A 13,534-nucleotide genomic window follows, 5' to 3' on the forward strand; every position below is an offset into this window, starting at 1 on the left:
TTTTTTTGTTCTAAATATCTTTGTGAGGTAGAATGAGAATTTTAAAGATAAGCAGGTTGGGGACTTTGGCAAAAACAAACAGCAAATAAACACTGAATAATACTACACAATCATATTACTAGAACACAATGAAGGGGTAGCCCCAATATCACAGCTCCCACTGCCATGATGTGCAGTTGAAAGACAGGGTGAGCTAAAAGGAGAAATGCCCATTTTGACCAGTGAGAAGTCTTTTTGAAAAGATTACTCCAGGATGTTTCTCATCAGAAGAACACACCACTGATCTCGGACTCCTCATCAGCCCAAGGTTGATGTGTGATGGCCAGATGGGGATTTTTCTCTTCCACAGCTGTCAGAAGCAACTGAGTTTCCTCATCAAACACACATTTATTTAGCCTGGTAAAATATAAATAAGGTTTTCTTTACTTTACCCATGATTTTTTCCTCTCTATATTCCAATGACTACTTTCTCTTCATACTTTTCTAGAAATGACCAGGAGAATTTTACTGGATTTGAACATAAAGCACATATCTTTCCTATAGACTAGGAACTCTGTTTTACACAGTGCAGTGAAAGAACCTTATAAGGCATGTGTCACGAAGTCAGGATTAAAGTCAAAAAAGGTTGAAGTTGGGTAAAAATGACAACTTCCATTCATTGGATGTTTATGTGCCCAGGTGCACTAATTACTCCATCCTATACATATCTATACTTAAATAATGTATTATGGATTCTTCTCAAATGTGTGAATAAAGAGATTAGTATAATAAATCCCATGGACCCCTCATCTAGCTTCAACCGTTATCAATATCCAGTCTGTCCCATTAACATCCTGTTACGGGTAGATTCCTGTCCCCCACAAAATATGTTTAAGTCTTAATCCCTAGTACCAGTGAATGTGACCTTATTTGAAAATAGAGTCTTTGCAGATGGTATTGCTGTTAGGTGCCGTCCAGGTGGTTCTGACTCATAGTGACCCTATGTACAACAGTACGAAACACTGCCCAGTCCTGTGCCATTGTAGCAATTGTTGTTATGCTTGAGCCCATTGTTGCAGCCACTGTGTCAACACATCTTGTTGAGGGTTCTCCTCTTTTACCTGACCCTCTACTTTCCCAGGCATGAGGTCCTTCTCCAGGGACTAGAACCCTCCGATAACGTGTCCAAAGTATGTGAGACGGAGTCTCGCCATCCTTGCTTCCTAGGAGCATTCTGGCTGTACTTCTTCCAAGACAGATTTGTTCATTCTTCTGGCAGATGTTATTAGTTAGGCTAAAATAAGGTTATAATAGAGTATGTTGTTGTTAGCTGCTGTTCAGTTAGTCTCCGACTCATGGTGACTGCACGCACAACAGAATGAAACACTGCTTGGTCCTGCACTATCCCCATGGTTGGTTTCGTATCAGACTTTTATGATTCTTAGGGTTTTCGTTGGCTGATTTTCAGAAGTAGATCACCAGACCTTTCTCATACTGGAGTACAGTGAGTCCTAATCCAATATGAGTGATGTCCTCATAAGAGAAGAGACACAGAGACAGACATAGAGGAAAGACAGCCATGTGATGACAAGGCAGAGATAGCAGTGTTGCTGCCACAAGCCAAGGAACATCTGAGGGTAACGGAAGCTGGAAGAGTCAAGAAAGGATCTTCCTGTAGAGTCTTTAGAGACAGCATGGCCCTGCTGATACTGAATTTGAGCTTCCAGCCTCCAGAACTGTGAGAATAAATTTCTGTCATTTTCAGCCACCTGTAGTTTGTGGTAATCTGTCACAGCAGACCTAGGAAACAAATATACACCTCCCCACACTTTTTGTGAGGTAATTTAAAGAAAATACTAGACTTAATTTCACCCACAAATACTTCACACATTCTTGTTATTTCCACCTCATTCCATGTCATTGTCTCCTGAACCCACTTCATCAAAGCTGGTTTTTATGGGCACCGAAAACATAACAATAGCGTATCTATTCCCCAACTCAACACTTCTCAGCATCTCACACATTACTGCCCACCCCAGTGTAAAATAAGTTCCACGAGGGCAGGGATGTTGTTGTTGTTATGTGCCATTGAATCAGTTCTGACTCATAGCAACCCTATGTACAACAGAATGAAACACTGCCTGGTCCTGCGCCATCCTCACATCTGTTGTTATGTGTGAGCCCAGTGTCACAGCCACTGTGTCAATCCATCTTGTTGAGGGTCTTCCTCTTTTTCACTGACCATCTACTTTACCAAGCATGATGTTCTTCTCCAGGGACTTGATAACATGTCCAAAGTATGTAAGACGTAGTCTTGCCATCCTTGCTTCTAAGGAGCATTCTGGCTGTACTTCTTCCAAGACAGGTTTGTTCATTCTTTTGGCAGTCCATGGTGTATTCAATATTCTTGGCTAACCCCACAATTCAAAGGCATCAATTCTTCTTCAGTTTTGCCTATTCATTGTCCAGCTTTCCCATGCATATGAGGTGATTGAAAACACCATGACTTGGGTCAGGCACACTTTAGTCTTCAAGGTGACATCTTTGCTTTTCAGTACTTAAAAGAAGTCTTTTGCAGCAGATTTGCCCAATAGCAATGCGTTTTTGATTTCTTGACTGCTACCTCCACGGGTATTGATTGTGGATCGAAGTAAAATGAAACCCTTGACAACCTCAATCTTTTCTCCTTTTATCATGATGTTGCTTATTGGTCCAGTTGTGAGGATTTTTGTTTTCTTTATGTTGAGGTGTAATCCATACTGAAGGCTGTGGTCTTTGATCTTCATCAGTAATGCTTCAAGTCCTCTTCACTTTCAGCAAGCAAGGTTGTGTCATCTGCATAACGCAGGTTGTTAATGAGTCTTCCTCCAACCCTGATATCCTATTCTTCATATAGTCCAGCTTCTCGGATTATTTGCTCAGCATACAGATTGAATAGGTATGGTAAAGGGTACAACCCTGAGGCACACCTTTCCTGACTTTGAACCACGCAGTATCCCCTTGTTCTGTGTGAATGACTGCCTCTTGATCTATGTACAAGTTCCTCACGAGCACAATTAAGTGCTCTGGAATTCTCATTCTTCACAATGTTATCCATAATTTGATATGATCCACACAGTTGAGCACACAGTCGAATGCCTTTGGATAGTCAGTAAAACCCAGGTAACATTTTTCTGGTATTCTCTGCTTTCAGCCAGGATCCATCTGACATCAGCTATGATATCCTTGGTTCCATATCCTCTTCTGAATCTGGCTTGAATTTCTGTTATTTCCCTGTTGATATACTGCTGCAGCCACTTCAGCAAAATTTTATTTGCTTGTGATATTAATGATACTGTTCGATAATTTCCGCATTTGGTTGGATCACCTTTCTTTGGAATAGGCGTAAATATGGATCTCTTCCAGTTGGTTAGCCAAGTAGCTTTCTTCCAAATGTCTTGGCATAGTTGAGTGAACACTTTCAGCACTGCATCTGTTTGTTGAGACATCTCAATTGGTGTTCTGTCAATTCCTGGAGCCTTGTTTTTTGCCAGTGTCTTCAGTGCAGCTTGGACTTCTTCCTTCAGTACCATCAGTTCCTCATCATATGCTACCTCCTGAAATGGTTTAACATCAACCAATTCTGTTTTGGTATAGTGACTCTGTGTATTCCTTCCATCTTCTTTTGATGCTTCCTCTGTCTTTTAATATTTTCCCTGTAGAATCCTTCACTATTGCAACTTGAGGCTTGAATTTTTTGTTCAGTTCTTTCAGCTTGCGAAATGTCAAGTCTGTTCCTCCCTTTTGGTTTTCTAACTCCAGGTCTTTGCACACATCATTATAATACTTTACCTTGTTTTCTTGAGCCGCCCTTTAAAATCTTCTGTTCAGCTCTTTAACTTCATCATTTCTTCCTTTCGCTTTAGCTACTCAGCGTTCAAGAGCAAGTTTCAGAGTCTCTTCTGACATCCATTTTGGTCTTTTCTTTCTATCCTGTCTTTTTAATGAACTTTGCTTTCTTCATGTATGATGTCCTTGATGCCATTCCACAACTTGTCTGGTCTTTGGTCATTAGTCTTCAATACGTCAAATCTAATTTTGAGATGGTCTCTAAATTCAGGTAGGATATACTCAAGGTCACATTTTGGCTCTCGTTACTTGTTCCAATTTTCTTCAGTTTCACCTTGAACTTGCATATGAACAATTGATGATCTGTTCCACAGTAGGGCCCTGGCCTTGCTCTGACTGATGATATTGAGCTTTTCCATTGTATCTTTCCACAGATGTAGTCGATTTAACTCCCGTGTATTCCATCTGGTGAGGTCCATGTATATAGTCACCGTTTATGTTGCAGAAAAAAAGTATTTGCAACGAAGAAGTCATTGGCATTGCAAAATTCTGTCATGCGACCTCCAGCATCTTTTCTATCACCAAGGCCATATTTTCCAACAATCAAACCTTCTTTGTTTCCAACTTTTGCATTCCAATCACCAGTAATTATCAATGCATGCTGATTGCATGTTTGATCAATTTCAGACTGCAGAAGTTGGCAAAAATCTTCAATTTCTTCATCTTTGGCCTTAGTGGTTGGTGCATAAATTTGAATAATAGTCATATTAACTGGTCTTCCTTGTAGGCGTATGGATATTATCCTGTCACTGACAACATTGTACTTCAGAATAGATCTTGAAATGTTCTTTTTGACAATGAAAGCAACACCATTCCTCTCCAAGTTGTCATTCCCTCATTGTAGACCATATGCTTGTCTGATTCAAAATGGCCAATACCAGCCCATTTCAGCTCACTAATGCCTAAGATATCGATGTTTATGCATTCCATTTCGATGATTTCCAATTTTCTTAGATTCATACTTTGTACATTCCACATTCTGATTATTAATGGATGTTTACAGCTGTTTCTTCTCATTTCGAGTCATGCCACATCAGCAAATGAAGGTCCCAAAAGCTAGAGTCCTTCTATGTCATTAAGGTTGACTCTACTTTGAGGAGTCAGCTCTTCCCCAGTGGTATTTTGTATGCCTTCCAACCCGAAGGGCTCATTTTCCAGCACTATATCAGACAATGTTCCACTGCTATTCATAAGGTTTTTACTGGCTAATTCTTTTCAGAAGTAGACCACTGGGTCCTTCTTCCTAGTCTGTCTTAGTCTGGAAGCTCAGCTGAAACCTGTCCACCATGGGTGACCCTGCTGGTATTTGAATACCAGTAGTATAGCTTCCAGCATCACAGGAACATGAAAGCCCCCACAGTACGTCAAACTGACAGACACGTGGGGGAGGTCAGGCATAGGAACCATTTTATTCATAGCCACACTCTCAGCTAGTCCTCCATGAACTGGAAAATAGCGGCATTCAAATATTCATCTGACAGACGTCAAATATTTATACCCTAAGTGTAAACGCGTTCAGAACAATATTAACAATATTTCTCTTCAGTGACTACGTTTCTGGGTCAGGACTCTGCTCAGCCGTTTACAGACACCCCCTCTATGACCCCTGCTTTGCCAACCCAGATGTGGGATTACATTTTTATGGGTAATGAAAGCAGGAGGTGGTATTTACAATAAACTGGTTGCTGTCAAGTTGACTCAGACTCATGGTGCCCCCATGTGTGTCAGAGTACAGCTGCGCTCCATAGGGTTTGCAATAGCTGAATTTTCGAAGTAGATTGCCAGGTCTTTTCTCCAAGGAACCTCTGGGTGAACTCAAATCTCCAGTCTTTCAGTTAGCAGCTGAACACATTAACCATTTGCACCACCAGGGGTCTCCAGTGTTTATAATAGAGCAGTGGTTCTCAGTTGGGGTGGTGCAATTACTTAATATGGCCCTTCTAGCCATAGTTTTTGTAACTCCCACCAAATGACTGAGTTGGACTATGCAAATGAGGTATATGGAAACTTATCAAGGGGATTGGTCAGTTTTGCTACCCCCCAGGCTTAAAGGAAGACACTGAGAGAGTAGGAGCTATAACATGGAAGAGAGAGGGAGAGCTGTAACACTGGAGATGGCAAGAAGCAGTGGCAGAGAAACGGTAGCAGAACCAGGGGACTAGCAGGAGATGGCTGGTTGGTCTTCCCAGCCCATGGAGTTGGAAAGCTGAGTGCCTTGGGGCAGGAGGCTTACTGGCAGACTGGGGTGCCTCTAGGTACTTATCAGCAGAACTAAAAGAGCTTTGTAACACTTGCCCAGGCAAGGCAGAGGTTAGGCCAAGGGGCTGAAGGGCCAAGGACCAGGTAGAGACCTGCCTGTGGGCATGGCTGAGAAGGGCTGTCCTGATCAGAAGAATCATATCATGAGCATTCATGATCCTGAACTGTAACCTGTTACTTCCCTAATAAGCCCCATAATTGTGACTATTGTCTGAATTCTGTGTGGCCATTGCAATGAATTATCAAACTCAGCAGAGAAGTAGAATGTGCCATAGGAGGGAAAAATAAGTGTCAGAATTGGAAAAAAGGGATGGTGAGAAGAGGTATGTCTGACCTCTGCCTCATAGGAATCAGGTTTGGACTGTTGATCTTGATTCTCTTTCTTCCCTTATGAAGTTGGAGGAGGACAGACACCTCCCCCATGCTATTTTTAGAGGTGGTTTTGCACACCAGGAGATACCTGACAATGTCTGGAGACATTTTTTTTATCGTCATGACTGCAAAGGTGTGCTACGGACATCTAGTGAGCAGAGGCCAGGAAGGCTGCTCAACATCCTATATTGCACAGGGCAGCCCCCCAAGACAAAGAATGATCCAGCCCAAATGTCATTTGTGCCAAGATTGAGCAACCCTATAATAGAGTAAGGAGTCCCTGAGTGGCGGAAGTGGTTAAGTGCTTGACTACTTGCTGAAAATTTGGCAGTTCCAAACCACCCCACAGTGCCTTGGAAGACAGGCCTGGTGGTCTACTTCTGAAAGGTCACAACCTTGAAAATACTATGGAGTGGTTCTAGCCTGTAACACTCAGGGTCACCATGAGTGGGAGTCGACTTGATGGAAACTAACAACAACATAATAGACTAACCTTGCTTTGATGTCATGCACCGTCAAGGGAATCAATGTCCACTCACCCAAGAGTCTGCAGGGCACAGTCCAGGTGGCTCAGTGCCTCACACAGCACCACCACCCCATCGTGGTCAAAGGTGTTCCAGTCCAGGTTCAGACTCCTCAGGGTTTTGCAGGCAGTGAGAGCAGAGGCGAGGTCCTCACAGCAGGCAGTGGTAAGCCCACACATATCCAGCCTGCAACGGGGAAATGCAGCAGAGAAATGGCCCCCGATTTGGGCAGGCTGGAAGGCAGATGGTTGTCTCCGCCAACCCTGTGCCTCTGAGCAGAAGACTCTGCAGTCTAAACCCACTGTTCTCAACGGGGCAATAGCACCCCCGGGGGACATGTGGCAATGTCTGGAAACATTTGTCACACCTGGGCATGGTGTTACTGGCATCTTGTTGGTAGAGGCCAGGGATGCTGTTAAACATCCTACAATGTGTAGGACGGCACTCCCCTACCACAAAGACTATCTGGTCTCAAATGTCAACAGTGCTGAGGTTGAGAAACCTTGGCTCAGTGAGACGACACTTTAAATACTGGAGTGTCCCAGGCAGATTTTGTTTTTAAACCTATTTCCCTTTAGCTTTATCAACACCCCAGCTTTTCCTACTCTTAAAATAGGGAACCCTCTGCACTCAGCTAACTGAAAGGTTGGCTATTGGAACCCACCCAGAGGCTCCATGAAAGAAAGGCTGAATGATCTGCTTCTGTAAAGATAACAGCTAAGAAAACCCTTTGCAGTAGTTCTACTCTGTAACACATGAGGTTGCCATGATTTGGAGTTGACTCAAAAGCAACTAAAAATAATAACAACAACCCCATAAAGATGATCTGTGGCTACTCACCCAAGATTCTGTAATTTACAGTTAGGATGATTCAAAGCTACACATAAGTGCTTGACACCAACATCTAGAATTCCATTGTTTCCAAGTTTCAGGGTCTTTAGTGTTTTGTTGCTAATAAGAACAGAGGAAATGTCCTTACAGCAGTCAGGAGTGAGGAGACAATTCGCCAGCCTGGAGGGAAAAATACACACATGCGCATGCACGCATGCGCGGAGCGCGCACACACGCACACGCGCGCACACACACACACACGAGGTCCAATCTTAATGACTTACTTTGTTTTTATTTATTCTTATGAAGCAAGAAACAAGAGATTATGATGATGGGGAAGATGCGATGACCTTATTTTGCTCAGAATGAAAGAAAATTTCTTAAAATGACCTACAGGACTCTAAAATCTCTGTCCCTCCCCCACCCCATTACCTATATTCTTCACCTACCCCACTCTGCTCCAAGCACTCAGGACCCACCTGGCTCACTCCCCATCTCTGTGCCTCTGCTCTGGTTGCTCTCCTGCTTGAAATGCTCCTGCCCCAGACATCAGCAGAGCTACTCCCTCTCCCCTTCAAATCTCTGCACAGATTTCACTTTCTCAGTGAGGCCTACTCCAACTAGTCAATATAACACGTCCCCAGTCCCTCTCCAGCCCTTAGACTAATGATTCCTCATAGTGTTTTCACCTTCTATCACACACACACAAATATATGTATGTGTACATATGTATATACTATATGTGTGAACACATTATACATGTGCATATACATATATGTGTGTACATGTACATGTTCTATGTGCATATATTGTGCATGTTGTATGCTTGAATGTGTATACATTTTAAATGTATATGTGTAAATATTGTATGTATATACGTATGTGCATGTTGTATACGTATATGTGCATGCTATGGGTATGTACATGCATATATTATATGCATATATGTTATGCATGTATAGATGTATTTATTATGTGCACATACATGTATATATTATATGTGTATACATGTTTTTATGTGTATATGTTTGTGTATGTATGTACGTATATAGAATTCCTGGGTGGTACAAATGGTTAAGCACTCAACTACTAGCCAAAAGGTTGGCCGTTTGTATCCACTCAAAGGCGCCTGGGAAGACAGGCCTGGCGATCTACTTCTAAAAGTTCACAGCCTTGACAAGCCTATAGAGCAGCTCTACTCTACACACATGGTGTCGCCATGAGTTAGAGTTGACTCTACAGCTGGAATCAGATGGGCAGAGTCCAGGGATGTGGCCAAGCATTTTACAATATACAAAACAGCCTCCCACAACAAAGAATAATCTAGACCAAAATGTTAATAGCGCTGAGATTGAGAAATCCTGAAATTCACACACATATACACGTACTAAGGGAGACCTGGTGGCGCAACGGTTAAGCGTTCGGCTGCTAACCCAAAAGTCAGCAGTTTGAACACATCAGTGGCTCTGTGGGAGAAAAGACCTGGCGATCTGCTCCCATAAAGATCACAGCCTAGGAAACCCTATGGGGCAGTTCTACGCTGTCCTACAGGGTCACTATGAGCACACAACAACATATACATACAATTTCACACACATACAGACATGTTGTGCATGTGTATGTATATACGTAAACATATTTACATGTATATACAAACATTTATGTGTATGTGCATGCATGCAATGAACATGTACAATACAGTGTTACGTATGTACATGTGTATACACACCCAGAAAGACAGATACATATATATACATACACACACACACACACACACACACACATACGAATGATACTCTGTAAAATAGAATTGATGGGGACAGGGACACTGGAATGTTTTACCAATTTATCGTCTCCACCCACAACAGTTGCCAGTACCTAGTAGAAGGAATGAATGATTCTTATGTTATGTCTCCTACTATCACATATTGAGTGTTTATTATGTGTCAACCAGAGATAATAGCTCTTTATGTGCATTATTCTAGCTGGTCACCTCAATTACCTAAGGTCGAGACTATGATTATCCTCCGCTGGCACTTGTGGGAGGTGGGCCACTTGTGCAAGTTCACACAGTCAAGCAACCACACTCAGGGCTCTAGTTCAGGTTTTTCTGAGGCCAGAGACTCAACTACACAGTAGCATGGTGGGCTACCTCTGTCCTAACAGTTCTTTAGGTGAGACTCAAGATTGACACAGCAATCCTTCTCCTCACTATGTACCCAGAAGAAGTGAAGGCAGGAACGCAAAAACGAAACAAAACAAAAAACCTGTACAATTTTCACTGCAGCACTTTTTACAATAGCCAAAAGGTGGAAACAACCAAAATGTCCATCAACAGATGAATGGGTAAATAAAATGCAGGGTATACACACAATGGGATTCTACTCATCCATAAAGAGAAATGAAGTCCTGATGCATGCCGCAACATGGATGAACCTTGAAAACATATTGAGCAAAATGAAAGTCAGTCGCAAAAGGACAAATACTATACCATCTCACTTATATGAAATAAGCAAATGCATAGAAACCAAAGATTATTAGTGGTTACCAGGGGGGGATGGGAGGGAAGGGTAAAGAGAGGAGTTTTTGCTTGGGGGCATTGAGTTTATGTTAATAGTGGTCGAATTATTTGAAAAAGGATACTGAGAATGGCTGTACAACTTGAAGAGTGTAACCAATGTTGCTGAATTGTATATGTAGAAATTGAGATAGCGTATGTTTTGTTATGTATATTTTCACCACACACACACACACATACAGCATGCTCACTGAACATTCCTAGAAGAACCAGACAGGGTAAACATCTAGCTTGTTTTCGTCCCCACTCTCTGTTTTCGTCCCCACTCTCTGTTTTCATCTCCACTCTCTGTTTTCTTCCCCAGGATGTCAGTATCCAAAAACGAAACCATGATGTCAAGCAAATCATGGCCAGACCTACCATAACTCCTCTATGTGACAGTTTGGGTTCTTCAAGCCTTCACATAAAGAATTCACTCCATTGTCTTTCAGGGTATTTGACCCCAGATCGAGAAGGGTCAGGGACTGGCTACACAAAAGAACTTGGGAGATGTAGTCACAGGAGACAGAGGAGAGACAACAGTAATTTAACCTGCAAAGATACACACACATATCAGCATGCTTAACCTTTATACGGAAATATTCTCATGAAGCCACATGCAAACATTTTCAAGTTGTGCCTTATAATCTGCTGTCCCAGATTCCTCTCCCGTGATTTCCTTACTTAAGAAAATCAAAAGATTAAAACTTCTAGCAGCTGCAAAAACACAGAATAAAGAATATGAAATACATTGGAGAATTCCTGATTCCAGTTCCAACTCAGATCACCCTAGGCTGGGCGACCTTGGACAAAAATCACCCAGTCTTGTGACATCATGTACTTATGGTTTAATAAGATGTGTTAGACAACATCCTATTTAAAATAACTTTCATTTTTAAAAGGACTATTTAAAAGTAATTAAAAAACAAAGCAAAACAGTTTCTACCAAATTAACTCTGACTGGTGTGTCAGTAGAACCGTGATCCGTAGGGTTTTCAATGGCTGATTTTTCAAAAGTAGATCACAAGATCTTTCTTCAAAGGCACATCTTGCTATACTCAAACCTCCAACCTTTGTGTTAGTAGCTGAGCATGTTAACCATTTGTACCACCCAGGGACTCCAAAATTAATTTTGTGTTTATGAAATGAATTCTTGTAAACTTATCATTGAAAATTTGGAAAATAGAGGGACGTATAAGAGACAAGTCACAAAGTGGTAGCTAAAGGCTGAATATAGCCCCTGGGTATAGTTTATTTAGCTGACATCATGTTTTACATACATATGGATATACTTTTATTATTTTTTTAATTACCAGTCAACATTTTAAAACTCAAGTATTTCATGTATAATTCTATATTTATAACTACTAAAAGGAATCCCTGGGTGGTGCCCCTATGGATCACAGTGGTTCCATCCCCAACAAATCATGGGGATGGTGCAGGACCAGGCGGCATTTGGTTTTGTTGTTTATGGGGTCATTATGAGTTGGGGGCTAACTCAATAGCAGCTAACAACAACAATTAGATGTGAGGCATCTAAGGGCTAGTCTTGCATCTCTGAATTCGACTTCACAGCACTTCTATGGAGCAAGTGTTTGTATCAGGAGTTCGAACTTGTTTGAACTGGTTAAGTCATGGCCGATGGAATAAAACCAGAACAGACGTGGATTTTTACAGTTGTGTGATCTGGAACAATAACAAGAACAGGAAAAATTACAGGTTGAAGCCATGGAATGGAAGACCTGGAAAAGGTGTAGTGAGCCCTTTCAGGAGCCTGATGTGTGAGACTGGATTATTGCCAGGACTGTGGAGAGTGACACACATTCAAAGTAGCATGGCCAGCCACCATGTTTGAGCAGGGCACCACTGTTTCTGACTCTGCTCAGATTCCAAGAGCCAAGAGATTTGGTTGCTACTCAATGCCTATGCTGTCCTTGTGTTTTAAAAGGGAGATTAGGATTCTAGCAGCACTTTCACCCATAACTTTTCCTGTTCTGGTTATCATTCTGGTTCACTCAAATTTTAAAAACTTAGGTCTGTTCAGGTTTTGCTTCCTCAGCCATGACTGAACTAGGAAGAAACAGTTAAAAGCCTTGGTTTGTATTGGCTCCATTTTACTGATGTGGCAGCTGAGGCATGGAGACATGACTCAGGTTTGTCTAACTACACAGCCTGTGCTTTTGATCTCTGTGTTCTGTCATCTCCCTCAGTAAGAATTTGATGGCCTTGATCATTGATGGGTCCCATGTATACACTTCTGCATTTTCCCCCAGAGCATGCTTTTCCCAGACAGACTCACACCAGTGTCTCCAGGGCACAGTTGGGATGCTTCAGGGCATCACACAGCATTATTGCTCCTTCATCATCCAGGAAATTTTCTACCAATGAGAGATGTTTCAGCTTATTATTGCAGATGAGGACAGAGGCAATATCTTCACAATCTTCATCTGTGATGTTACATTTTCCCAACCTACATGGGAGATACATGTTGTGGGATTGGATCAAATGATTTAGAAGGCTTATGCAGGGTTGGGTACCCCTGCTTCTAATTCTGCACCCACCAATCCACTCTCTACATCCTAGACTTTTTCTTAATATTCAGGGATTACACATATGCTGCAAAAGACTTCTTTAAAGTCTTAAAAAGTAAAGATGTTATTTTGATGACTAAGGTGCTACTAACTCATGCCATGTTTTTTTCGATTGCTAGACAATGAAAAGAAAGACAGAAGAGTTGATGTGTTTGAACTGTGGTGTTGGTGAAGAACATTGAATATACAGTGGACTGCCAGAAGAACCAACAAATCAGTCTTAGAAGAAATACAATCAGAATGTTCCTTACAAGCAAGGATGGCAAGACTTCAGCTCACTTACATCATGAAAGACCAATTGCTAGAAAAGAACTCCATGTTTGGTAACGTAGATTGTCAGCGATAATGAGGGAAATCTTCCAGGAGATGGATTGACACAACAGCCACAACAATAGACTCAACAATATCAACAATCACGTGGATGGCACAGGACGGGCCAGCATCTCGTTCTGTTACATATAAGGTTACCAGGAGTCGGAGTTGACTCGATGGCAGCTAACAATAATATATAAATTTAAAAATATAAATTATAA

General features: G+C 41.8%; 1 protein-coding gene across 1 annotated transcript in view; it reads right to left on the reverse strand.

The window, feature by feature from the left end:
* Nucleotides 1-263: 263 nt before the first annotated feature.
* NLRP9 (NLR family pyrin domain containing 9) overlaps nt 264-13,534 on the reverse strand; it is a 28,605-nt gene continuing 15,334 nt past the window's right edge. Inside the window, exons 5-9 of the mRNA XM_012557104.1 lie at nt 12,710-12,880; nt 10,792-10,962; nt 7,863-8,033; nt 7,038-7,208; nt 264-396 (exon numbers count right to left, since the gene is read on the reverse strand). Of these exons, the coding sequence (XP_012412558.1) occupies nt 264-396; nt 7,038-7,208; nt 7,863-8,033; nt 10,792-10,962; nt 12,710-12,880 (817 nt within the window). The remainder of the gene's footprint in view (nt 397-7,037; nt 7,209-7,862; nt 8,034-10,791; nt 10,963-12,709; nt 12,881-13,534) is intronic.

The sequence above is a fragment of the Trichechus manatus genome, unplaced genomic scaffold (genome assembly GCF_000243295.1).
Source record: "Trichechus manatus latirostris isolate Lorelei unplaced genomic scaffold, TriManLat1.0 scaffold00087, whole genome shotgun sequence".
NCBI lineage: Eukaryota > Metazoa > Chordata > Mammalia > Sirenia > Trichechidae > Trichechus > Trichechus manatus.